This window comes from Sphaerodactylus townsendi, linkage group LG15, assembly GCF_021028975.2.
Source record: "Sphaerodactylus townsendi isolate TG3544 linkage group LG15, MPM_Stown_v2.3, whole genome shotgun sequence".
Classification (NCBI taxonomy): domain Eukaryota; kingdom Metazoa; phylum Chordata; class Lepidosauria; order Squamata; family Sphaerodactylidae; genus Sphaerodactylus; species Sphaerodactylus townsendi.
The window spans coordinates 32,831,241-32,858,250 of NC_059439.1; the positions used below are offsets into that span (position 1 = coordinate 32,831,241).

Here is a 27,010-nt window from a genome sequence, read left to right on the forward strand (position 1 = left end):
TTTATGCCCTCCCGCAGAGACTTATATGGATCCACTTTGGTTTCCCACAGAGTCGCTCTGCAGGATCCCCTGCCCTCTGCCGCAATAATTCGCATGGAGAAGGAGCAGGGTGGATGACTGGCACTCCCGAAGGCTTCGATGCCATCGCGAGGTTGTTGTTCTCCGGCACCCTCTTAAGCGTCCACCTATGCTTTCCGGTCTTCGTGGTATCACGGAGGAGCTCCGCCATTACATGAAACGGCAACTCCGTAGGACGGCTTCGTGGATGCGGTGTGGAGGAAATCTAAGTAGACGGGGAGCCGCTGCGAACGCATCTTTATAGGACGCTTTATGAAAGTTTTATGAGATATAAGCATGTACGAAGGGAGGCTAAGAGAACTTTCTTCTCTCCTCTCTCGCATCTGCCAAGGCCTCAGCGCCCAGCACAATTCGTTGCCAGATGAATTCGGTCGTCCCTGACCTCCTTTATCGGGCCAGGTTCCTGTAAATCATCAATTGTTAGCTATTAGCTGTAAGGCATTTATGAGCTTTTGCAGACAAATAAAATCTACCGTCGACTCCGCCAGTGATCTTCTCCCTCCAGCTTTGACCTTCAAAGCAATATGAGTGAACTGTGAGGCTCCCTTTGCCGATCTCTCCGGCCCTTGTTTGGCCCCAGTTCTCCTTAAGTGCTCTCCTCGAGGTCAGCTGAAGCTGACAGGACCCTGGCTGCAACAGTTAGACCCAGTCAACTACCACTTCGCCCTCTGGATCCGTACAGCCTTCCTCCACTGGCGTATTAGTAAGAACCTGCTGGCCAGTGGAGCTACTTCGACTCCCATCTTGTTGAATATCATCGTAGCCATGTGCTCTAACCTTGAGTGCAAGGAGTTTTTCCGGATGGAGCTTGAAGGCGGAGGAAGTGGTCCCCCCACTCTTGGAAAGACCATCATTAGATCCAGGGGATCTGGCCAGCACTACTTCACCCACGCCTCGCCAATCTTTTGTTGTTTCTGGGGAAGCTGGGGTAATTGAGAGAGTGGGTGTTGGAGCAGCTTCAGGCGCTTCCTGGATGACCACATCGCCTTTGACCCCTTCCAGTCCGGGTTTTCCGTGGTGCTGGGCACGGAGACGGAGACAGTTGCCTACCGCTTCGCCTGTGCGTCACAGATACGCCTCCGTGATGCAGCTCGACCAAGCAGGATCGGGCGCTTCGCCTGGTTTTGCTAGAATCTCTCTTTACCGCTAGCGCTTGATATATGGTCGTATCACGTGCCTTTTGACTCCACCGCCTGGCCGCTTTCCGGGATACGGGGCACTGGTCCTTCAATGGATTGCCTGGATTTCTCCGGAGACCGTTGCCAGCAAGTGTGGTGCGGGACTTCAAAGCCTCCTGGGAGGCCTGCCTGCTTCAATAGCAGGGTGCCTCAGGGAGCTTGCTATCCCCGGGCTATTATTTAACATCTATATGCGACTACACTTGCTCAGCTGGTAACGGAGCTTTGGGCTGATCTGTCACCAGGCATCGCTTCGGATGACCAATTTGCAGCCTCATTCTTGTTGATGGAGGGGAGCTTGTCACGCCCCCTGCAGCCTCTACAGCATTGTTTGGAGTAAGGCGGCTCGCTGGCTGGTTATTGCAGCAGAGCAGGCGGTGGAGACTGAATCCATGTCATCAAGACGCTGAGATCCTTTGGCTTGGTTTCACGCAGGGGAGGCTGGGGATTTCCAGCCGCCGGAGGTGGGAGCAGGGAACCATTCTTGGCGGCCGTCCCTCAATGTCTGCAGTCTGGGGGTCCACCTGGATTCGATCTCTTTCTAACGTGGAGACCCAGGTGGCCCCTTTGTTACCCGGACTGGCGCTTTTTTCCCGATCTCCTAACAGGCCTCCCGGGCGGGCTTGGCCCTCTTCCTCTCTCCAGGCAGAGACCTGGCCACTTGTGATACATGCAACGGGGTCAAATTTCCAGGCTTGACTATTGTAACTTCCTCGGCTTCTACGCTGGCCTTCCCTTGCGCTCTGATCTCGAGAACTGGAAACTGGGTCCAACATGCAGTGGCATCGCCTGCTCACAGGAGCAACTTCGGTGATCATCATATATCCAACCTGTGTTGCGCCAGTTGCATTGGCTCCCCAGTGGAATTCCGAATCATCTTCAAGGTGTGGGGTTTTAACTCTTCTAAGGCCTTACGCGAGCCTGGGATACCCTTCTGTGATCTGAGAGGACCGCATTACCCCATATGTTTCTACTCGGCCTCTCACCGTTCAGCAGAAACGGCCAATTTGTTGGATGGTTCCTGCCCCTCGATGAGATGCGGTTGGTTTCTCTACACGGGTCAGGACCTTCTGACGGGCTCCTGGCCCCAGCCTGGTAGGGAACACTCTTCCTCCAGCTGTCTGGAGCTCCCCAAGCTGGATCTTTTAAATGAATTTCGCAGGGCACTGTGGGCTAAGACCGAAGTTGTTCCTACTGGCCTTTGGAATGTCCAGTCCGAGCTGGGAGTGGCCTTCCCCTTGCCCTCGCTTCCTCCTCCTGCTTTTTTTTTTGCACACACATACCATCTGGATGCACTTTTACCATCTTATTATCCTTCCTAGAGAGAGGAGCCTCTGGCCCCTCCCTACTTCTCTAACTTTACTGGGATGATCTTAATCTCTCTGAATGGGATTAGGGGCACCTTTTGTTGTGCTATTCAACGGCTGTTTTTAAGTAGCTTTTAATGGATTTTAGTAATTTATTGTTGTTATCGATTTAATTAATTGTATATGTGAATTTTGTACACCGCCCAGAGCCCCCAGGGGATAGGGTGGTCTATAAATCGAAACAATAAATAAATAAATAAATAAATAAATAAATAAATAAATAAATAAATAAATAAACACTTTAAAGTGTTGTAACTGTTGATAAACTTTTTGAAAGTATTTTGAAAATGTTGTCCACATTTTTTATTTCCGCTGTGTGGCATGGACCATTGTTGTGTTCAGATTTGTGAGCTGGGGCATGTTTTATAATGTGATGGGGACTTTGAGGTGACCTGGTGCAAAAAATCGTCCTTTGGTCGTGGTGGAGGAGTGCAGCCGCCTAGTGGTGGAATCCAAAAATTTTAGTAACAGGTTCCCATGGTGGTGGGATTCAAACAGTGGTGTAGCGCCAATGGGGCTGGGTGGGGCATGATGGGGGCGGGTCGGGCATTCCGGGGCGGGGCATTAATAATTTCTCTGTTACTGTAAAAAACTCTTACTGTAAAAAAAAAGTTCCTAATTTCCAGCTGGTATCTTTCTGTCCATAATTTAAACTCATTCTAGCAAGTCCTATCGTCTACTGCCAACAGAAACAACTACTTCTCCTCTAATTGACTGCCTGTCAAATACTTAATACTTTCAAATACTTAATTTTGTTTCTAGAAATCAAAAGAAGGATACTTTCCTCTTAAACAAGGAACTTTTGCACCATATTTCTTGAAACATGTTTTTAAAACAGCCTCCAACAGGGAGAATTATCTCCCTGCTTTCTACCTTCGCTTAACCAGCCAGTTATAGGGAAACAACAACAGGACTTTTAGTATGATTTTTTTTTGGGACCTAATGGAATTTTTAACGGAAAAGCAGACCCAATTAGTAACCCCCTCTCGGCACACACAAATAATTAGTAACCCCCTCTCGGGAATTGGTGAGAACCTGCTGGATCCCACCTCTGCAGCTGCCCATTTGGGGGGCGGGAGGGGGGCATGGAAAACTCTGATTTTCCCCAGGCTCCATTTCCCCCAGCTACGCCTCTGAGACAGTCCCATATCGAAAATGAACTTGTGCTCATGGAGATGTGTACAAATGGTGCTTATCTAAGCTGTCTGTGGTTTTTTGTCCAAAGTTACCTCTGAACCATAGCAGAAGAACCCTAATTCATGGCAGAAACCTGAGATAAGATAGACATGTTTTCCTTCACCACCAATAGCATCAGACTATTCAAGAGACACAACGTCATGCTTAAAGAAGTTTTATTTGAGGGAAGGCAGAAAAGCATAAAACCTCTTTGCAGGATAAGATCACACAAAACTTGGTACTTTGTCAACAACCTAGCTAAGATGTTTAAAAGGCTGGATCAGGTGGAGTACTGATTTTCCGCAGGTTGGATCTCACTGAAACAATATTGGGCTTTTATGGGAACAGCCACCAGGTTATTAATATAGCCCTTTTCAACGAAGGACCGTTCTGAGACAAGGTATGAAGATGGGGCGCTTGTGTGTAGGTGTGTGTGTGTGTGCAAGGAAATGCATGAATGCTCTCCGAGGAAGGCCAGCAGAGATTAATGATAAGCCATTCGTGAAGAGACTGTGCAAAAAGCTGACAGACCAAACTCCAGGAAGACGGAGGGAGAGATTACAGAGGAGGACCTCGAAATGAAAAGATATCTGGAAAACACGTGATTGAGTTGGAATGCTGGGAACAAGGAGCCATTTTATCCCCCCAAGAGAGCTGGTTCTGGATAAGGGAAGAAAGACAATTCCAGATCTAAATCCCCCATATTGGCATTGATGTCCTCCAAATTAAGGGAGGAATACCTTAACTCTTGTCTACCAATTCCATCCACATCAATGGGCTTCCCTTTTCTGCACCGAATACCAAGATGTTCGTGCAAGAGAAAAGTGGCATAGTTATTAGTGTTTTCCTCAGAACTTGTGCGACGCAACTTGCACAAAGTGAGTGCAAATGAAGAAGCGCTAGACCACTCCTTCTTTGTTGATGGTTTCCCATCCTTATCCCTGCAGAACTTCCAAAGCTGGACGTCTGAGGCGTTGATGAATATATTCCACCTTTTGTTATCCAAACCTCTCTCCATCATGAGGTTGTTGCAGTAGTCACGATCTTTGACCTTTGGAGCTGGATAATTGACATGCTCCCATTTGAAGGTCTCCAAATCATCTGCTGCTTCCATCTCCACTACCATCCCAGCCAACATCAAAAGAAGGAGCATTGAATGGAGCCCCGTGGCACTCATGATTTGCTGGGCCGGCTTGTCTGCGGTCAAGAGAAAGGAGGAGGGGAGAAAAAGACCAAAGATCACGTTTTCTGATTATCTCACTTTGTGTCGGTTCTTCCTCTGAGGATTCCCACATGGGCTCGGCACATGCCTCTCATTTGTCTTGCAAGGTAGGCTCGGATGAGTGGCCAGTTTCAACTATCCCTGAAGCCTACAATCCCACAGTCTGTACTGTAATTCCTATACCCTTTCTCTGCCTTAAACATCCCCAGTGAATAAAACACTCATAGCAAGAAAAATGGAAACCACAACTACTGAAGATTCAGTCTTCCATCAAATGCAGAATGCGTTGATTTGCTTAGAGCTTTCATATTGAAGTGGGGATCATTAGGAAGAAAAGAAGAGTTCGAATTTATACCCCACTTTTCTCAACCATAAGATACTCAAAGCAGCTTACATTTACTCCCTCCCTCCCTTTCCCTACAGCAGACACTTTGTGAGGTAGGTGGGTCTGTGAGAGTTCTGAGAAAACTGTGACTATTCCAAGGTCACCCGACAGGCTTTGTGTGGAGGAGCGGGGAAACAAATCCAGTTCTCCAATTAGTCTGCCACTCACCAGTGGGGAATGAAACCTGGTTCTCCAGATTAGAGTCCACCACCTTTAACCACTGAACCATGCTGCCAGGCAGTTGTTAGGAAAGGGATTGAAAATGAAACAGCCAGTTGCCCTTGTATAAATATGTGGTGCAGCTTCATTCGGAATTGTGTATTTAACTCTGGTCGCTCTGTCTCCAAAAAGACATTGTAGATGGAAACCAAGATAATGAAGGGGTGAGAGCACTTTTCCTATGATAATTGACTAAAATACTTTTCCTTTGAGGGAAGGCTGAAGAGTCTTGGGCCCCTTCCGCACATGCAGAACAATGCACTTTCAATCCACTTTCAACGCACTTTAAAGCTGGATTTTACTGGCCCCTTCCGCACAAGCAGAACAATGCACTTTCAGTCCACTTTCAACGTACTTGGAAGCTGGGTTTCACTGTGCAGAATAGCAAAATCCACTTTTAAACAATCATGAAAGTGGATTAAATGTGAATTATTCTGCATGTGCGGAAGGGACTGTGGTCTTCAGTTCAGACAAGAGGCAAGTATGACGGAACAACCACCAGCATCATGTATGGTGTTACGTCATTTCCGGGGGAAGCCCAGAAGTGACAATATTTTGTTCTAGGAATCACTGGAAACTCTGTGATTTTCGATGGCTTCCTAGCATGCTGTGACATCACTTCCAGTTTTTCCAAGAAGTGACATCATGCGGGACATTATGCTGGTGCCCCCTACATCTTCATGCCCAAAACTCTTGTTGGGGACCCGGCACAACCTTGCAACCTTAGCTGCATTTTGTGGTTAAGAAGAAAATACACTTTGCCCATGAAAGGAAGGCAGAAAGGATGCCTTTCGAAAATGTCACCTTCTCTCCATTAATCAGCTCAGCTACCCTCTCCACATCATCCCTATGATTGGGACAAAATTATCCCGCCTTACTACAATAGGGTCCCCAATAGCTTGGAGAGAGAAAAAGTCCCATTGATAAAGGCTTAGTAACCTTCAGTGTTTCCACGTTTTCGGACTATTTTCCCTAGGCTCACTGTCAACCCCAGACCACAGTGTGGCTTCCTCTTACCGGACAGAAGGTTGATGAAGTGATCCGCTCCAAATGTATTTCCGGCTCTCTTGTGCTGGCTTTCAGTCTCCTTCAGCCACAGGTGCCTTATATCCAGGTGAAACAAGAACACATCTTCCTTAGGATGGCTGGAAATTTGTGCAAGGAACGCCCAGCAGCCAAATTTCCCCGCAGATGATGGCAAGTTTCCATATGAGATACCTGGAAATACGGGAGAAAAAAATTCATATTAGGACTCTGGATTCTCTGGCACTGCTCTCTGTTGCTGAGTGCATTCCGGGACTTTTGGGAAATTTCTATGGACCTCATATGTGGAAGTAGCCACGTACCCAGCGTCATTATGTTTCAAAGGGTCAGAAATTTGCCCTTCCCAGATTGTACAACTGGTCAGCTTAAATATTACCACAGAACCCGGAGTCCCTTCAGCCACTTGAGTTAATGCAGCGTACCATTGACTGGGACAAAGAACTCAGTAGAGCAGGGGTGGGCAACTATTTTTTCCATGGGGCAGCATAAGAAACAGAAAATATTGTGGAGGGGCGGGCCAAAAGGCAGGGTGGCGAGGCGCTTTTGAAAGCCCCGCAGAAGCCAAGGCAACCGGCTTCTGCGGGGCTTTCAAAGACGCCTCGCTCCCCAGCACGGCAGGGGGGGCCAGTCAGGGTCATCCCGCAGGCCGTATAATGCCCAGGTCTGCAGTAGAGATAAAGCAGAAAAGGTGAAACAGGTGCTACCTGTGCAGGTATCAGTCAGAGGGCTAAAATTCCAAAGCAGGGGTTCAGTGTTGCAAGCAGCAAATCATCTAAAGGACAAAAGACAGTGTTGTGTAGTGGTTTAACTGAAGCTAATGCCTGAGTTCAAATTGCCACTCTGCCATGAACACATTTACTGGGCAGACTATGTTTACCGTGTGGTTTGCAATTGCCTTCCCCAGTTGTTTACACTTTACCCCCAGAAAATAGTGCTCATTCTACTGACCTTAGAAGGATGGAAGGCGGAGTTAGCCGTGAGCCAGCAGCCCAAATCCGACTTCTGTTGGGATCGAACTCAGGTCGTAGGCAGAGCTTTGACTGCAGTAGTGCAGTCTATCACTCTACCACGGGGCTGCTTTGCAATTAAGAACATAAGAACATAAGAACAAGCCAGCTGGATCAGACCAGAGTCCATCTAGTCCAGCTCTCTGCTACTCACATGGCCCACCAGGTGCCTTTGGGAGCTCACATGCAGGAGGTGAAAGCAATGGCCTTCTGCTGCTGCTGCTGCTGCTCCCGTGAGGCACCCTGGTCTGCCCTATAAGGCATTTTGCAACCCTCAGATCAAAAGAGGATCAAGATTGTCATAAATCGACTTCTCCTCCATAAATCTGTCCAAGCCCTTTTAAAGCTATCCAGGTTAGTGGCCATCACCACCTCCTGTGGCAGCATATTCCAAAACACCTAAATCACATCGCTAAGTGAAAGAAGTGTTTCCTTTTATTAGTCCTAATTCTTCCCCCCAGCATTTTCAATGAATGCCCCCTGGTTCTAGTATTGTGTGTGAGAGAGAAAAACTTCTCTCTGTCAACATTTTCTACCCCATGCATAATTTTATAGACTTCCATCATATCCCCCCTCAGACATCTCCTCTCCAAACTAAAGAGTCCCAAACGCTGCAGCCTCTCCTCATAAGGAAGGTGCTCCAGTCCCTCAGTCATCCTCGTTGCCCTTCTCTGCACTTTTTCTATTGTTAATTGATTGATTTATTTGTTACTTGTTAATTGATATTTTGATATAAATATAATCAAGTATTTACAGTCAAGCAGAACAACTTTCAAATGCATCTGATTAATTTCTACCTACCTATTTTTAAACATCATTTTGGTGTCGAACTGATGGGACCCGGGCCAAATGAATTTTCTCCTCTAGAGACCGAAGTGGACGAATATAACATTCTCAAGCCGTTATACTAATTTCATGAGGTAAATGTTTTACCAAATGCCTCTGAAAAAGACAAGGAACCACTCTGGCTGGGATAGGGTTTAGGCTGAAGAATCTTTAAGGCCAGAGCAGTTAGAAATCTGGAAAATAAAGCTAGAGGTGAAATGGCTAAAATAGTTGAGAAAAAATGATAGAGGTGGTAATATTAGCTCAGGATAAGAGACAATGAAAAATGGAATTATCTATCTATCTATCTATCTATCTATCTATCTATCTATCTATCTATCTATCTATCTATCTATCTATCTATCTATCTATCTATCTATCTATCTATCTATCTATCTATCTATCTATCTATCTATCTATCTATCTATCTATCTATCTATCTATCTATCTATCTATCTATCTATCTATCTATCTATCTATCTATCTATCTATCTATCTATCTATTGGGTTTATAAACCGCCCTCCCCCGAAGGGCTCAGGGCGGTGTACACATGTAATAGAGCACAATCAGATTAAAATACAATAAATATATATAAGTTAAGATGGCTCTAATAAAAATAAACCCTACCCCATTAAAATACAACTTATAAATTAATATAATATTAATGTCAACTAAGGTGGCGCCTACTATCAATTCCCTCTAAAACCATATATTGGAAGGGAAGGGCGGTAGGGCCACATGATGTTATCGCAGCAAAGGAGGAAGGAGAAAGGAGGGGGGGCTATCAACGGCTAGACTCCCCGAAGGCCCGGTGGAACAATTCCGTCTTGCAGGCCCTGCGGAACTCAGCAAGGTCCCGCAGGGGCCGGACAGTTGATGGAAGAGCGTTCCACCAGGCGGGGGCCAGAGCTGTGAAGGTTCTGGCCCAGGTGGAGGCTAGCCGTATCATGGAGGGGCCAGGGATCATCAGCAAGTTGGCCTCTGCTGATCGCAGAGACCTATTCGGGACATATGGGGTAAGATGGTCCCGCAGGTACGGAGGTCCCAAGCCGCGCAAGGCCTTAAAGGTTAGCACCAACACCTTGAAAATGATTCGGTATTCAATGGGTAGCCAGTGCAAGCGGCAAAGTACAGGTGTAATGTGTTCTCTTATGGCACCCCCTGCAAGCATACGAGCCGCTGCATTCTGGACCATTTTCAATCTCCGAATCAGACGCAAGGGAAGGCCCGCGTAGAGCGAGTTGCAATAGTCTAGCCTGGAGGTGACCATTGTATGGACCACTGTGGCCAAGTCGGTTTGGGAGAGGAAGGGGGCCAGCCGCCGGGCCTGGCGAAGATGGTAAAACACGACCCGGGTAATATGGGCCACCTGGGTCTCCATTGAAAGAGACGAATCCAGGTGGACCCCCAGGTCGCGGACAGAGGGGATTGGTGTCAATATAGCCCCCTCCCACTCCGGCGGCTGAAAATCCCCCACCCCCCCTCACGTTTCAGCCAGAGGATCTCCGTCTTCGATGGATTCAGCTTCAATCTGCTCTGTTTCAACCACCCAGCCACGGCCTCCAAGCAGTGCTGGAGAGCCGCAGGGGCGGCGGCCGCTCCCCCCTCCATCAACAGAATGAGCTGGGTGTCATCAGCATATTGGTGACACGTCAGCCCAAAGCTCCACACCAACTGAGCAAGGGATCGCATATAGATGCTAAATAATAGCGGGGACAGCAGCGCTCCCTGAGGCACACCACAATGAAGTGAGCACCTCCGGGATGCTTGGTCCCCACACCACACTTGCTGCGTCCAGTCCCGGAGAAACGAGACAATCCATTCAAGGACAGTGCCTCGCACCCCGGAAGCGGCCAGGCGGTGGGAGGGAAAGGAAAAGAGAGGGAAGCTCAAAGAACTCGTGGATTACAGCTCCAAAATCTGTGGATGGACAAATTTTGGATTAAAGCACTGTTGGGCTAAACTGGTGAGGAGTGTGATGTTTGGGAGATATTTGTCCTGGAATGAGACTAGAGAAGTCTAGTCTAGATTATGATTTCTTTAAAGGAAGAGCTAATGGCTGAATGTATCAGAATGAAGCTGAGAAGTCTTGAAGAAGAAGCCTGAAGAATTAGCAGGAAGACTCCTAATTTGGTGGCTGGAAACAGAAGAATGTGTTATTGCTGTGACAGTTTTATAAAGTAACCCCTAATTAATATAGATGGTTTATGAATGAAAAATGGTTGCAGAAGCTGCTGAGGTGACGGACTCATTTTTCCCCCTCAGCAAATGAGAAAAAAAAATTGCTGGGTCTATCCAGGGGCTGTTAAAAATATGTTAAAAATATGTCACAGAAATCGCAGCAGAGTTGAGCAGCAGGAACAAAGTTTGTCCAGTACCTGTATGGATAAAAATATGAGTGTTATGAGCAGGTGAAAAAATACATTAATTAAATGCATGGAAATAGGTAAGCATGGGGCGTGTCAGATAAGGATGCAGGTTCTGAAGGAACTCCAATTAACCAGAGTTAATACCCTGAACAGTTTCAGGAAAACAAATCAGATCGAAGGGTCCAGCTGGACCAGTTTTCTCAGTGATGCGTGGCAGTGTTCCCATAAATGATCGAGACTGGATGGTAATTGGCTAGCAGGAATCTACCCAAAGTCGTAAACTGGGAAATGTGTCATAATACTGTTCATGCAAATATCCTTCCTTGCTGTTTCATCTATAGAATGTTATTACTTAGCTTCTCTATCTCTAAGTGACAAACAAGATGGTCTGACCAGGGCGGGTTTTACAGGAAAAGTATCAAGTGTTTTTACATCTGCTGTTAGATCCTGTACAAGGATAGGGGTGTGCACATGTGAAGTCCACACCGACCCTCATTCCATCACAGCAACACTAATGGTTCCTGCACAACATGTCTGTGTGCCGATTGTAAACCCCAGTTTCTGCAGAGATCTCAGACCAAGGAGGTCACTTATGTTTACAAACATGATACAAGTGTTCCAACACATGTCAGTTTGCACAATAACAGCAATTTGCTAGGAATATTAGATACAAAGGAGGGTTTGGATATAGAGTGTCAAAAGTTGCTGTCAGGTTTCCGAAAGTGTGATGGTATATAGCACCTCTGTCCGTCTCCCTTGAGGACTTCTTGCAAGCACAGTTGTGGTCTATTTGGAAATTCCTTCAAGGTTGCCAGTGCTTCTACTCCAACCCATATATTCCATGTTTGTCTCCTGACAAAAAAAGCCAAATTAGCCAGACGGCATTGTGGCAGCCATTTTAGTCACTTCTCTCGTGGTGTCTCTGAGGCGGTCAGACAAACGGACTCATTGCTTTTCTTGCTTCGCTTTTCTTCTTCCCATAATTCATAACACAATAGACATCTCGTCCGAAACTCAGGCCTCACAACCACCATACACCATGTTACCCAGGGAGTCAAAGGAACCACATGAAGGTCCCACAGCCCCTTATTGACTGCCTCTTCGTTCCCAAACATGTTTTTTTCAAGCTGAGGAGTGCCTTGGGAGCTGGGCGAAAGCAGTTATTTGCTCTATAATTATCCACTTCATTATGATTGACCGGTGTTCTTATGAGCATCTCATGGCAAACAAGAGTTACCTCACAACCTACAGGGCAAAAGTGTCCCTCTTCGCCTTGACAGCATGCATTTTGCCAGACTATCCAGCACCTTGTCTTTCGTGGGGGAGTTTCTGCACTGCCACTGCTTGCTGCGTTGGAAACCTCATCATTTGTAGATGAACAGCAGGCACTGTAGGCATAATTGGGAGATGACGATGTTTCGACTCCTTTTCCTCCTCCTCCTGCTTCTGCTGCTACCTCATGTTTCCAGCAAGTCCTTGGACACTGCATGCACATCCCAGTCAAAACCTCAACATAACCATGCAAGTTCCGATAAAATTATCATTGGAGGTTTTGTTTCCTTTTTCTTTAGCTGGGCAGAAATTCTGAACTTCACCACACAGCCAAATGTCCCACTAGATGTGTAAGTAGGCCATTATTTCTCTAAGGATTGCATAGTAATTGAGATCTAATTTCAGTAAATTAAGTCCACACCATCTCGTAGGTGCAAAGTAAGTGTTTCCACGTGGCTCTCACACCACACTTTGCAGGGGGAAATCTTATCTTATTCTAGAGACAAGTTCTGCCAAACTCTGCTTTTAAGCTTATGGGATACTCAGAAAGAGAACAAATTGCTTATGGTGAAGATAGTCCTTGTTAAGTTTTAATGCACAATTTTAGTCAGATTGGCGGTTTCATACCAAAGCCAAATCAAACCAAGAACTTAAGAACATAAGAACAAGCCTGCTGGATCAGACCAGAGTCTATCTAGTCCAGCTCTCTGCTACTCGCAGTGGCCCACCAGGTGCCTTTGGGAGCTCACCTGCAGGATGTGAAAGCAATGGCCTGCTGCTGCTGCTGCTCCCGAGCACCTGGTCTGCTAAGGCATTTGCAATCTCAGATCAAGGAGGATCAAGATTGGTAGCCATAGTAAACCAAAGATGGGCTTACTGTATGCTTCTCTGATAATTGGATATCCCTGTCTGTCCTCTTGAGATGTCAAAAAAGCAAAAAAAAAAGCATTTTATTGTCATTGTGCACGCACAACGAAATTTACAGCAGCATTCCTCGATGCACACAATTTCAGACTCATACCCCATCCTCACTTTCCCCTTCCTCCACCCATCCCTACACAGCCCCAAACACATCAACACGAAGCCACGGAGTTTAGCATAGCCACAGCTCTAGAGTAGAAGCTGTCTCTAAGCCTCTTTGTCCTAGTTTTGATAGACCTGTATCGTCTGCCGGATGGTAACAGTTCAAAAAGAGAGTGTGCTGGATGAGACGGGTCTCTCAGAATATTTTGGGCTTTTTTTAGGCTTCGGGAATGATAGAGTCACTCTAATGAATTTTGCTAATTATAGAGTCACTTTTTTTGCTAATTTTGCCAATTATAGAGTCACTCTAATGAATTTTGCTGGTCAGAATTTCCACATCTCCCTATCAACCAGCAAGATTGAAAGGCCTCGGTGCTAACTCACTTTTTACAAGGTGTAGAGTCTTAATTGTAAAAAGTGTGCCACCCTCTGTCCGTGGGATGGGTTTTTACAAGGAGGCTTGTTAGTGCTTTCATCGTAGGGTTAGCAACTCCAAATTGGGAAATTCCTGGAATTTGAAGGAGTTGCATGCTGAAAGGAAAGTCTAGGGAGGGATTTTACCTTGAAACTATGTAATGCCTTATGGTCTGAAGCCGGGTACAGCTGAACTTCTTGGAAGGAAAATGGGATTAAAATGTGCACCAAGATTGTTTCAAATGATGTCAGCAGCATTTTATTGTTGGAAAATGAGTGGAAATTCAGTTAGGTTAGCTCTTAAGGAATCAATGTAACCCTTTGATGATTACTTCTTTAATCACGGAATATCTGTATCTCATATATAAACAAAGAAGTACAAGAAAGGTTTCACCGTGGCACTATATCAACTGAGGTTGCGTTCCCTAAAACTGCTAATATGTGGGAATTAAATGCACTTATTCACTTACTTTGATCTATCATGTTCATCCCTTCTTCCATTATGAAATTCATTGTGCTTTCTCTGAAGATGTAAGAATCCATGCAATTCTCGTTGCAGTATACGCGCCAAAAACCTCCAACACATCCTTGCCTTTCATTTTGCGATTCATGAGGTCAACAAAAATCCCAGCCTCTTGCCCAACAAAACTCTGGGATTGGGGATCTATCACAACGATTTCCTTGAAATAAAGTCATATTGGAACACTCTGAGCCTGCTGTCTGGAAGACAGCGGTTTCTCCCCAACTACAATTGTGACAAAGAAAAGAGAGGAATGGTCATGATTGGTGGTTCCAACTCCCTAATCTCCACTGAGATGGCGAAGATCTCAACAATCTACAAGATCCCACAGGTATGAGTGTTCATGAAGATGGGAAAGGTGGTCATACAGTTATGTTTTCACTGCAGATATCTTTCTAATACAACTGAAGGAGAAGTCCTGAAAATTTAGGCCTCAGCGAAGCAGTGTTGTGTAGTGGTTAAGAGCGGTGACTCTAATCTAGAGAGTTTGATTCCCTACTCCTCCACATGAGTGGCAGACTCTTATCTGATGAACCTGATTCGTTTCCTCGCTCCTACACTTCTGGGTGACCTTTGGCTAGTCACAGCTCTCTCTGAACTCGCTCAGCCCCACCTACCTCACAAGACATTTGCAAGCCACTATGAGACTTCTTACAGGAGAGAAAGGCAGGATATAAATCCAAACTCTTCTTCCTCTTAAATCATCAGTGAACCAAAGTTAATCAAAGTATATGGCTCATTCCGCACACGCAAAATAATGCACTTTCAAGCTGCTTTCACAACTGTTTTTGCCATTCCGCACAGCTTCAAAGAGCCCTGAAAGCAGCTTGAAAGTGCATTATTCTAAAAGTGCAGCGAATGAGCCTAGTTGTTTTTCTCGACCCCCCTAACACTAGCAAGTGACTAAACCGTACATCTGAAGATAGCTCTATGAAAGCAAGCAACTTAGACAGTCCCCATATCTAAGCATGAACCTTGTGCTTTTATGGAGATGTGTATATAACTTGTGCTTATCTAAACTGTCTGTGGTTCTTTGTCCAAAGTTATATCTGAACCAGAGCAGGACGACCCTAGCTCAAGGCAGAAACCTGAGAAAAGATACAGACATGTTCTCCTTTGTGCTGATAAAGAGAAAAACTAATCTTTGCCAAAACTGAGGAAGCTAACCTTTGCCAAGTAGGAGCATTAGCAACAATTTTGCCTAGATTTCTTTGTAGCTGTTTATTTAAAAAATACCTTGGCATGTCTGTTTATTCTGAGAGCAAATGTCTCATACTTCTGTGGTGAGATTGTGTAGCTCTCTCCTTTTGTATACAACAATTAAAAAATATTCTCTGTGTACCCTCTTGGGTCAAGTTTCCATCTGGGGAGCCCAGTCTCACAGTAGGTCAGACTTCCCATTAATCTTGGTGTAGCAAGTAAGGTTGCTGGCCGGAGCCCTCCAGGGTAAAGGATTCTGGGTAAAGGACACAAGACCTAAGCACACATTGGTAAGAGATTTGCTCTTACTCTAATAGGTCTTTCCTTCTCCGGTGCCTGGGTTCTGGGGAAAGAGTAAGCACTGTGGGGTAGGGAGGTTAACATTTGCATTCAATCTGAGGAACTGGGTTTGACTCCCCGGGCCTGACCGCTTGAGCTTCTGTGGAGGCTTCATCTGGGGAATTCAGATTAGCCTGTGCACTCCCACACACGCCTAGCTGGCTAAGTAACCTCGGCTAAATACAGCTTCTTGAGCTCTCTTCAGCCCCACCTGTTCTGGGCTACAGGGTGTTTGCTTTTTTTTTAGGGGAAGGCGCGGCAAGGAGCTTGTCAGTCTCTTTGAGTCTCCCCTGCAGGAGAGAAAGGGGGATATAAATCCAAACTCCTGGAAAAGGGGGGCTGCTGCCAGCTTGGTGGACCCTAGACCCTTCAGCAAGTCAGACTTCCATCACCTTCCATAACATGTCACTTTCGCGAGGACTCTCTATTCAGAGTCATGTTTCTAGACTATGCTGCTTTTATTTTAAAATGCACCTGTTTCTCGTGAAATTGGATGGAATTGTTCCTAATGATCATAACGAATATGAGCGCCAAGCACATTCCTCATCTAAACGGCCTACGATGGAAGAGCACGGTCCATTGTTTTCTTTAGTAGCTTTCATTATTGCAGTCTTGATGTTTCTGCAAGAAATTTGCATGAGTTTAACTCGTTTATGTAAATGGATTCAATATTGAAAATATTGCAAAATGTTTTTAGGGTGTGTGGCACTAGGCAGGCTAAAAATGGCGGCCTTTGCTGGCAGATCCGCCCTGGCTCCAAACTTGGCCGTCAGGTCCTGCCAGTCTTGTTTATTATTGCCTGAGCATAATATGCTGAGAAATTCCAAGCCCCAACACCCTTCCCGATGCCCCATAAGCCACTGTTTTTCCGGTATTTTGGGATTATATTCAGCATCCCAAATACATCTGGGGATTTGTCGGAATACCGGAAAAATGGCCCTGAAAAGTCCCGGAAATATTCAGGATTTACTGGGCAAGATTGGGAGCCAATGTTTGTTGATTCCTTGGGACTTTTTTCTTTCCTCCTTCCCACCTTTGTTTCTATGTCTCAGGGTCAGTCAGTCAAGTATTTATTGTTTGAGCCATTGGCTATAACAATACAGAGATACATGCAGTTAAACAATAAACAGCAACTAGGCCCTTCCACGACATCGAAAAATAATGCTGCTGTAAAACCACTCGCCTTTCACTGTTTGCAAGTGGATTTTTGGCCATTCAAGCACAGCTTCAAAGTGAGTACCGAAAGCAGTTTGAAAGTGCATTATTTTGCATGTGCGGAATGAGCCCTAGTTAAAACAATAATAATTTAAATTAAAAAACAATAACTTAGTTTTACATTAAAATATAAATTATTTGTATTCGCAATCTCTAGATTAAAATGCCCTCAACATACTTCTTAATGGCCAGATGTTTCTTGTGGTAGCTTCTTCAACTAGTCTAAATTAATTTCCAGTACTTTTGGAACATCAGTTCAAACAGCGCTTTTAAATACTTTGCTCGTGAATTTCTAGCTTGTGGCAAAGAGAGCCATCTTGGGCAAGAAACATAGGAATCAACACGATCAGATAAGAAAATCAGTTTCTCATCATCGCATGTAAAAAAGCTGTCCTAGGTAGGATTTCATTCCAAAAAACCTTTTCCCTTATTTCTGAATATATAAAGGACGAGAGAGTATGTAATGAAAGCATCCCCAGGCCTCGTTTTCCAAGCAGATGTACAAAAGCGCTTGAGAAAAAATAGTACTCGCGGTGTATCTACCACTTCAAGCACTGCTGAAGCTGCAATTGATTGAAATCTAATAGAAGTATAAGCTTTCATTCTTAGGTTTCTTGTTAGTGCAGTGGCCGATATGTAGCTCTAATATGATCTCTCTTTTAAATAGCTTCTATACCATGGAGCAGTTTTTGTCTGACTATTAGTTGTCTGTCTATCTCTTGGCATCTTCTCTCTGGTATAATTCCAGTCTCGGAGTTCAGCATTGGATGTTGAAACTCTTTTAATAAATCATCTTCGTGGAATATGTAAAAAATTTAGGATTTCGAATTTTTTTCAAAAAAGCGTAGAGCTGCTTCTTTATTTTTTGTCATCAGGAGAGTGAAAGACTGATGACTATGTCTCAGGGTGGAGGTCTTCACTGAGTTGGCAAGGCTGCCTGTGTGGTTCTCTGGTTTGATTGTGGTTCTCTTTGGTGTGGCATATTAGCTTATGTTCTAGTGGGATTACTGGGTTCTGCAAAGGTTCTGTTGAGCTTGTTTGGTTGGGTTTTTTTATGGGAGAGATTTGACCAGCAATTGATCCTTGCAGGCATGGCTTTTGCCCTGGTACCAACGTAGAAGATTTTGGGGGGGCTTTGGCTTATCCTTAGGAAATAATGAAGGATGGTTGAGGGCACCCTATTTAGGGGGCCAAAAAACTGGACACCTTGGTCCAATCTTCTTGGAATGTGGTGGTTATTTAAAGGAGAGTAACCTGTACCTCCACTGCAGTTTTGCTGCCTGTACTTATGGAGAAACAAATTCTGTGAACAGAACAATTAAATTTTGATTAGAAGAAAACAGAGGTCAAGCCTGCAAGACGTCTTCAGGTACCTTGCACGCCGCAAGAATTCTGCCGTACGGGAGGTGGAGGCCGCTCGCGATGTAAAGATAGCCCCAGGAAGAGGCCGGGCGGACGGCAGGCAGCCCGCGATGGAGTCGCTTTCTGTCTTTCGTCTTTCATTTATCCTGCCTGTTGGTTGTTGAAATTACTATCACGCCGCCCTCCGGACCTCCAGGGTCGAAGAGGACCTGGCATAGCCTTCAATACGGCCAGCAGGCCTCACGACGGGACAAGGTGAGGGGACAGAGAAGAAATCAGCGCGGTTCTCGGGCGGCAAGCTGTTTGCAATCACCGTACTGAACACGCTGGTTATGGGAAAAAAAAACAACCCTTTAAAGGGTTGTTTTTTAGGCAGCCTGACGTCACTCTGGGGAGGGGAGTGTCGCTCAGGTCGACGCTAAGCTGCTTAGCAGCAGTGCCGCCTTGCAGCGTATCGGTTCCCTGGGAACGGGCGCTTTTACTCGCTCCCAGGGCTTTGGCAAAACGGGCCGCGGCGAAATGGCCTAAGAGAATTATGAAACTTAAACATATGTTTGTACAGTGTTTGTATGTATGGGTATGTTGATATTACTGGTTGCAGCAGATTCTTTGGTCAGGCTTTTATTCAAAGCAGCGATACCAACTTTCCTGAACCTTGAACGAATGTTTAATGCATATTTTCTAAATAAAATTAAAAAAAAATGTTTTCGATTCGAATTCACCTGACAGGGGCTCAAAGTTAATGGATCCTCCCACTCCAGTTACACTGAGTGATAAAACTCAGTTCCCTCATTTTTTCCGGATGGCTCCAAATGAAAATCTCCAACAAGATGGGATTGTTCAGCTGTTGAAGCACTTTGGATGGAATTGGGTTGGTCCTTCGCCCTTGTCAGATGATCTATACCGGAGAGGCGCTCTTCAACCTCCTGAGACCAAAACTGCTCCATAGCAATATTTGCCTCGCTCTGATACACTTGATTCCAATCATGTTGAAACACGAAGAAATACAAGTCATGGTGGACTTAGAGGCTGCACTGAAGAATCTCAGGTTGAATAACATCAAGGTGGTCATTGCCCACGGGAACATGCAATTCACGCTGGCGTTGTTAGGATTTCTATGGTATTCGGAAAATTACATTCAGACAACCGAGAGAGTTTGGATCACAACCGCTCAAGTGGACGTCACGTATAATACTAACAAAGATACATTCGCAGCAAAGTCCCTGAATGGCAGAAGCCATTCTTGCCCTAATACCAAAGGTGCCGGGCGTTTCACAGCTTTCTTGAGGGCACAGATCTCACACATTCTGAAGTTTATGGCATCCATTGTATATGGTGTTCTCTTTTTGACTGCTGCTTCCCTGCGTATTGCTCTTGTCGTTATACTAACGGAATCTGCACAGGAAAGGAGAGTCTGAGGACTCTCCCTAAAACTCAGTTTGAAATGAGAATATCCCATCAGAGCTACGGCATCTACAATGCTGTTTACGCTATAGCGCATGCTCTCCAAGCCCTGTATTCAGTGCGAGGTCCGCGAAAAGCAAAAAGGGACGGGGACAGATGGACTCTTCTCGACACTCAGCCGTGGCAAGTATGTCACAAGCCCACCTTGTTGAAAAACTCAGTCGTTGTGGTCACAAATCAGTATCAATGTCCGTTAAAGTCTGCGTTGCCCAGTTGCTTTTATACAAATATCAGCCACACGTCCCGAAGGTTAGGATTAAGGGTTAGGGTTAGGATTAAGATGTTGAAACGATACAATATATTTTGATATTTATTTCTTTAAAAAAACCCACAAATATAGATTTTTAACTAAATTTAGATCAGTCCCTAAGGAGCAATAAATCAGGGTAAGTCAATTTAGTGCTCTCCAGGATGTTCATGAACTATAATTCCTTCAGTCCCTTCAAACATGGAGCATTGGCTATACTGGCAAGCATTCCGATGTAAACTGTAGTTCATAAACATCTGGAGGGCCGCGGAGTTTGACACCCGCACATGGACTTGAGCCTTCAATCATTAGGTATGGCTGGAAATGCACCCTCAAGAATTGTAACTGTTTGAGACTGCTTGAAATTGACCTCCGTGACCTCTACAAAATATTTTCTTCAGACGGAACTTTTGTATCTTTGGTTCCATGATTATGTTGGGAGAGGTCATCTCTGAGCTCTGGCATTACAAATCGCTAGGCCGTTTATCTGTCATCAACCCCAACACTGCGATGTCCAAAAAGCATTCCACTTCAGATATCCATCGAAATATCATAGGGACTGAATGTTGGAATTGGGTAAGAAAGAAAAAAATAGGCATTCTTGAAGGCTTATAGTCGTTTAAAACCTTTGCTTCCAAAACACCATTCTGACTCAGCCTCTGACTGAATTTATTTATTCATTTATAAATATTTATATCCTACATTTCCATAAATCTCAGGTTGACTTACAGAGTCGAAATATTTCCAAAAAAGGACATTGAAAAGAGCAAAACGTCAGATCAACGCTATCACCAGGATGCAAACATAAATTGTAATCAAATAACAGGAGATGTTTATCAAGTATCAAGAAACAAACCCCACAAGAAAGACTCTTCTCTCTTTGAAAACAGAGAGCCTCAGTTCAGCCGTCAGCAAAAGGCACTGTTCATTTCACTAAGAAATATTTATGCTCCTTAGGATTACTTCAGCGTAGGAGACACAAGTAAGGGACCCACAGAGAAAGTCTCACCCTCTTTCAAGTGACTCTCATTTCTTTCTTCTCCAATTTAGCTTCACCCTTTTCTAAGAAACACCCGATTTAACAACACTGTCGGGGAAGAAATCTTTTGCACATGAAAAATGGGGAACCTTGGGTCATGGCTATTATGATATCATGAACTCTTGTCACGCCCCTCTAAGTAAACTTCTACAAGAGCTGCAGGTAAGTCGGAAGGGATGGACTCCCAAAAGTCCTAAGTGGGCAAAAAAAACTCCACCCCTTGACGCAAGTGCCATTGTGTGGAATCCCAGGTTTCAGCAAGTAAGAAACCATTTTCATGTACGGGGGAATGGTGTTGCTAGAAGACGTAAGGAGTACTGTTGGGGTGCTGCTTACTACAATATTGTTTATCCTCATCATGGGAAAACAAAGTATTCCTGCCCACTGAGAATTCCTTTGTTTTGTTTCAGTCCAACAGATGTGTGAAAGGCAGGGTCCTCACCCAAATCTTTGCCCTGCTCTTCTGAGCAGGGGAGCAAACACTGGGAGTGTGTGTGTGTGTGGGAGTTTGGGGAATTTCTTTGAATTGTGCAGGGAGATAACCCCTGCACAAATTTCACAGATAACCCTCTTGCACCCTTAAATCCATAGATAAGAAGAAGAAGAAGAAGAAGCAGTTTGGATTTCCTCATCCCCCCTTTCTCTCCCCTGCAGGAGACTCAAAAGGGCTGATTAATCTTCCTTTGCCCTTCCCCTCACAACAAACACCCTTGTGAGGGTGGGTGGGGCTGCTGAGAGAGTCTCAAGAAGCTGTGACTCAGCCCAAAGGTCCCACCCAGCTGGCGTGTGTGGGAGTGCACAGGCTAATCTGAATTCCCCAGATAAGCCTCCACAGCTCAGGCGGCAGAGCTGGGAATCAAACCCGGTTCCTCCAGATTAGATACACGAGCTCTTAACCTCCTACGCCACTGCTGCTCCTAACCCTGCAGGTCCCTTCCAATTCCATGATTCTATAAGATTATCTTCTCAGTTCACAGGAAAATAGAAATTTGAACTCAGTCACATACCTCAACCACAGTAGACCAGAATTCTAGATCACAAGAATTTAGGCTTCAGCTAAAAGTCAAAAGTAAAGTACTTGATTTTAGGCTTCAGCTAAAAGTCAAAAGTAAAGTACTTGATTGAGATTGGTTTCAAGACAAGGTAGGCAGAAAACATGATTAGCATAACAAGATCAGTTACCCACAATCAAGAGTTTCTCATCTCAGTTTTTTTACACATTTGGGAAATAAACGCTGGAGTAACATTGAAGTAGTATAGAGGAGAGGAATTCCGTGTTCATTTACGCTCTGAAATTCAGGTCTTTAGGATACAGTTTCATGTATTTCACTCCTGTTTTCTTTTTTCTTTTCAGCAAAAGGAATTTCTCTTTCATTTCTCTTTCATTTCACTTGGTTAAAAAAATAAGCATACGTCATGCTGTTGTTTTGTATTACATACAACAGGGTAGTCCTGTGGTACGGGAAGGTCTGGGAAGACACTGCCACCTTTTAAGTTTGTTTTCTCAGCAACGGAGCTCTGACCACTCGCAAGTAACAACCGGGAGGCAATTTGTCTGCTCATCCCTTCTAAATTTCAAAGTTCAACTTCCCTCCAACAACACATTTTAGAAAAACAAGTCTGTTTCCATCAGTTCATACTTCTCCTTGCTTTTATTTTATCCTCATAAAATCAGGGGTGTATCTGCCAGAGGGACATGGGGTGTCACACGCCATTTAATTATGTGTGAGGGGGGCACGAGGCCCAGGCAGTGCTCACTGGCTCTGGGAGGTAGACCTGGGCGCCTTGCTGGCTCTGGGCGGTAGACCTGGGTGCCAGGGGTGGGATTCAGATCCCCCCCGGGATCCATTTTTCTCAGATACGCCTCTGCATAAAATCCTAGTGGGGTATGTTAGGTTCAGAATGTAGAGTAAGGAGGTTAGATGAGAAGATATGAACTCAAGAAGCAAAGACATGATCAGGTGCTTGGGAGCAGCAGCAGCAGCAGAAGACCATTGCTTTCATATCTTGCATGTGAGCTCCCAAAGGCACCTGGTGGACCACTGCGAGTAGCAGAGTGCTGGACTAGGTGGACTCTGGTCTGGTCCAGCAGGCTCTCTCTTACGTTCTTAAGGCCAATCACCCTTAACTTGCACAGAATAGATATGAGCCAAAATTAGAAACTCTTGGTGAGTTCTCAGGCAAAAGGGGCAGAGAGTCAAAGAGCCCAGGACTGAGGAGAGAGCATCCCATTCCTTCATCAACATCTTTCTTTGTGGTCTTAGGGAATCCTCCAGGCCAGGTGTGTCAACAGCTGCCTACCTGGGCAAAGCAAGATTGTGAAGGAAGGGAAGGAGGCCTGCTGCTACGGTTGTGCTCGGTGCCCCAAAGGCAGCATTTCAGACCAGAGAGGTAAGTAGAAGAGAACACAGTTATATGTGAATTGACAACATTGACAGATTCAAAGGCAGCCCTGCTGGGATCCTCGCATGAAATACTGCACCCTCGAGTACACATTATTTTGGTCCTAAGCCTCTGGGTGAGGCTCAAGTTATAATGAAAGGCCAACAATAACCAGCTAAAGAACTGGCAGCTGTGATAAAATTAAATCATAATAATATCTTCAAATTGACAAAATCAACATTTGTCAGATTCAAAAGCCTGCTGGGGTCTGCACAAATATTACATAGATAGGGTGCTGTGTGGTTTCCAGGCTGTATGGCCGTGTTCTAGCAGCATTCTCTCCTGATGTTTCATCTGCATCTGTGGCTGGCATCTTCAGAGGATCCTCTGCAGGCAAAACGTCAGGAGAGAATGCTGCTAGAACACGGCCATACAGCCCAGAAACCACACAGCACCCCAGTGATTCCAGCCGTGAAAGCCTTCGACAATACATTACATAGTTACATTGCAACATTCTAGGCCTCTAAGTGAGGCTCAAGTGGTAACGAAAGGCCAACCACCAGCTAAAAAACTGGCAGCTGTGACAGCAAACAAAATCAAAACAACAATAATACAAATAAATAAGGAATTCTAGAGGATATCAGAATTCTAGAGGATATCAGAATTCTAGAGGATATCAGATTCTCTAGATCCTTCAGATCCTCTGAAGATGCCAGCCACAGATGCAGGCGAAATGTCAGGAGAGAAATTTCGCTAGAACACGCCACATAAGTCTTGAAACCACACAGCACCCCAATTCTAGAGGATATTTCCTTGCTTTGGAATAATTGGTTCCTTGTCCTTTCGTTTTAGATGCTGAACAATGTGACAAGTGCCCAGAAGACCAATACCCGAACCAGAAACAGGCTCAATGCATCCCCAAAATAATCTCCTACTTATCCTACGCAGAACCCTTGGGAGCAGTTCCCGGGTAATTTTGGCCCTTTTTCTTTCGGTGATCTCGACTGGGGTCTTGGGGAGTTTCATCCTGCACTGGGACACGCCCATTGTCAAAGCCAACAACCGAAGCATCACCTGTATGCTCCTCACCTCTCTGCTGTTGGGCTTTCTCTGCTGCTTCCTGTTCATTGGGGAACCCGGGAAGGTGACCTGCCTTCTCCAGCAAACACTGTTTGGCATCACCTTCTCGTTCTCTGTTTCGTGTGTGCTGGGCAAAACCATCACCGTGGTGGTGGCTTTCATGGCCACCAAGCCAGGAAACAAGATGGCTAGATGGATTGGGAAAAGATTGGGAGTGTCAGGCGTAATTCTCTCTTCTCTCATTCAAGTGGGCATTTGTACCGTGTGGTTGTCAACCTGTCCCCCTTTCCCAGAGAAGGACATGCATTCCCAGGTGGCTGTCATCACAGTGAAATGTAATGAAGGCTCAGAGCTAATGTTCTACCTTGTCCTGGGCTACATGGGCTTTCTGGCTACCATCAGCTTCATTGTGGCATTCTTTGCGAGATGATTGCCCAGTAGTTTTAGTGAAGCCAAGCTGATCACCTTCAGCATGCTAGTTTTCTGCACAGTGTGGTTGTCCTTTGTCCCTGCCTACCTGAGCACCAGTGGGAAAGACATGGTAGCCGTGGAGATCTTCTCCATCTTAGCCTCCAACGCCGGCTTACTGGGGTGTATCTTCCTCCCCAAATGCTACATTATTATACTGAGACCTGAACTGAACACCAGGGAGCAGCTAGTAAAGAAAACTAAAAAGGTTAAAAATGGTCACTGAAGTATTTGGATCAAACCAGCTTACTCCGAATCTAATCAGTCTCATGGAAATAGAAGAAGAAGAGTTGGAATTATATCCCCCCTTTCTCTCCTGCAGGAGACTCAAAGGGGCTCACAATCTCCTTGCCCTTCCCCCCTCACAACAAACACCCTGTGAGGTAGGTGGGGCTGAGAGAGCTCCAAAGAACTGTGACTAGCCCAAGTTCACCCAGCTGGCACGTGTTGGAGAGCACAGGCTAATCTGAATTCCCCAGATAAGCCTCCACAGCTCAGGCGGCAGAGCTGGGAATCAAACCCGGTTCCTCCAGATTAGAATGCACCTGCTCTTAACCTACTACGCCACTGCTGTCCTCTGATATAGAGGACAACCATTTGTATATCTATGAGCTAAGTTTGTGCAGTTTAAAAAAATCGATATTTTTTGAATCCAGCTATCAGGGTTTTCAGGTTTCAGATACGGTTTTGGCATTTTGGTTTCCATTTACTAACCAGGGCCAACCTGGCTCAGTTTCCAAGATTTGACAAGGTCAGGATACCCTGGGCTATCTCCATCAGGCCTAGCTGCTTTACTCAGGTGGATTCTGCACAATATATTTATAACCAGTTCCATTTATAAAAAGGGGAAACGAATTCATTTATAACAATTGCCACTTCATTATAGAAGAAGAAGAGTTTGGATTTATATCCCCCCCTTTCTCTCCTGCAGGAGACTCAAAGGGGCTTACAACCTCCTTGCCCTTCCCCCCTCACAACAAACACCCTGTGAGGTGGGTGGGGCTGAGAGAGCTCCGAGAAGCTGGGACTAGCCCAAGGTCACCCAGCTGGTGTGTGTGGGAGTGTACAGGCTAATCTGAATTCCCCAGATAAGCCTCCACAGCTCAGGTGGCAGAGTTGGGGATCAAACCCGGTTCCTCCAGATTAGATACACGAGCTCTTAACCTCCTACGCCACTGCTACACTGTGCAGTGTAGAATCCACTTCAGACCACCATAACTATCCTCTGAAACTATCTTTATGGAGAACACCAGGGGGCAGATTAGGGTGAGGAAATAAACACAAAGTTAATGATAACAAATGGTTTTATTGTATAGTGTGGGACAGCACGGAAGCGGGAATAGGATGAGAAGCAACGACACCTTTGAAAAGGACCTAGCACCGTGTACAGAGGATGCCAGGAGATATCAGAAGCTGTTTATCAGAAGCCTTATATTGAAAGGTGCAGATAATACTTCACACAGCGTTACAGCCAGCTTTGGGCGTGAGAGATGCAGCGCCACGGAGCACCTAGCTGAAGAAGCACTGCCGAAGAAATGAGATCCCTCCGAAGGGAGCTGCCGCCTTTCCTGAGGTGGGGGTGGGGCTACACGTGGGAGATGAAGTGGACAGGCAGGCCTTTGTCGCAGGTGACCCGGATCCTCTTGATTGCGGTCTTCCCCTTGTACCGGCACCACAACTTGCGCAGGCGTCTCTTTATCTTGCAGATGGTGAGGGGGAACATGGTTTTGCTGGTCACGTTGCCCTGCAGGACCCGCCCTCTCGAAGTGCAGACCAGTGACTTCAGCAGCGCTTCGCTGGTGTGGATGAACGTGTTGCCCCGCTGGCATCTCAGCCCTTTGCGACGCATCATCTGGTAGCAGTAGTTGTTGCTGTTGCCGAAGTCTGATTTGGGGTTGTCCAGGTGCCTTTTCAGGAAGCCTTGGTACGCCGAGCCTTCGCAGTGCTGCACCAGACAGGCCACTGTTACGAGGAGCAGGAGGCTGAGAATCCAGCCATGGGGGCCTTTGGGAGACATCACGGGACCCTTGTAATTCGTGGTCTTTGTCTGCAAAGGAGAGATTAGGGTGAGAGAGGGAGAATCAGCCTCGCCCTGAACAGCCACCAAAGGCACC

At 45.6% G+C, this 27,010-nt stretch overlaps 2 protein-coding genes across 2 annotated transcripts; both read right to left on the minus strand.

Moving 5' to 3' along the window:
* Positions 1–3,989: 3,989 nt before the first annotated feature.
* LOC125445192 (angiogenin-1-like) lies at positions 3,990–6,865 on the minus strand. The gene is made up of 2 exons (XM_048518108.1): positions 6,643–6,865; positions 3,990–4,996 (listed from the first exon to the last, which is right to left on the minus strand). The coding sequence occupies exon 2, from the start codon at positions 4,974–4,976 to the stop codon at positions 4,437–4,439; it is 540 nt and encodes a 179-aa protein (XP_048374065.1). The 5' UTR covers positions 4,977–4,996; positions 6,643–6,865; the 3' UTR covers positions 3,990–4,436.
* A 19,317-nt stretch (positions 6,866–26,182) lies between these two features.
* Positions 26,183–26,938, minus strand: LOC125445257 (ribonuclease-like). The gene has a single exon (XM_048518217.1). The coding sequence runs from the start codon at positions 26,911–26,913 to the stop codon at positions 26,482–26,484; it is 432 nt and encodes a 143-aa protein (XP_048374174.1). The 5' UTR covers positions 26,914–26,938; the 3' UTR covers positions 26,183–26,481.
* Between the last annotated feature and the right edge of the window lie 72 nt (positions 26,939–27,010).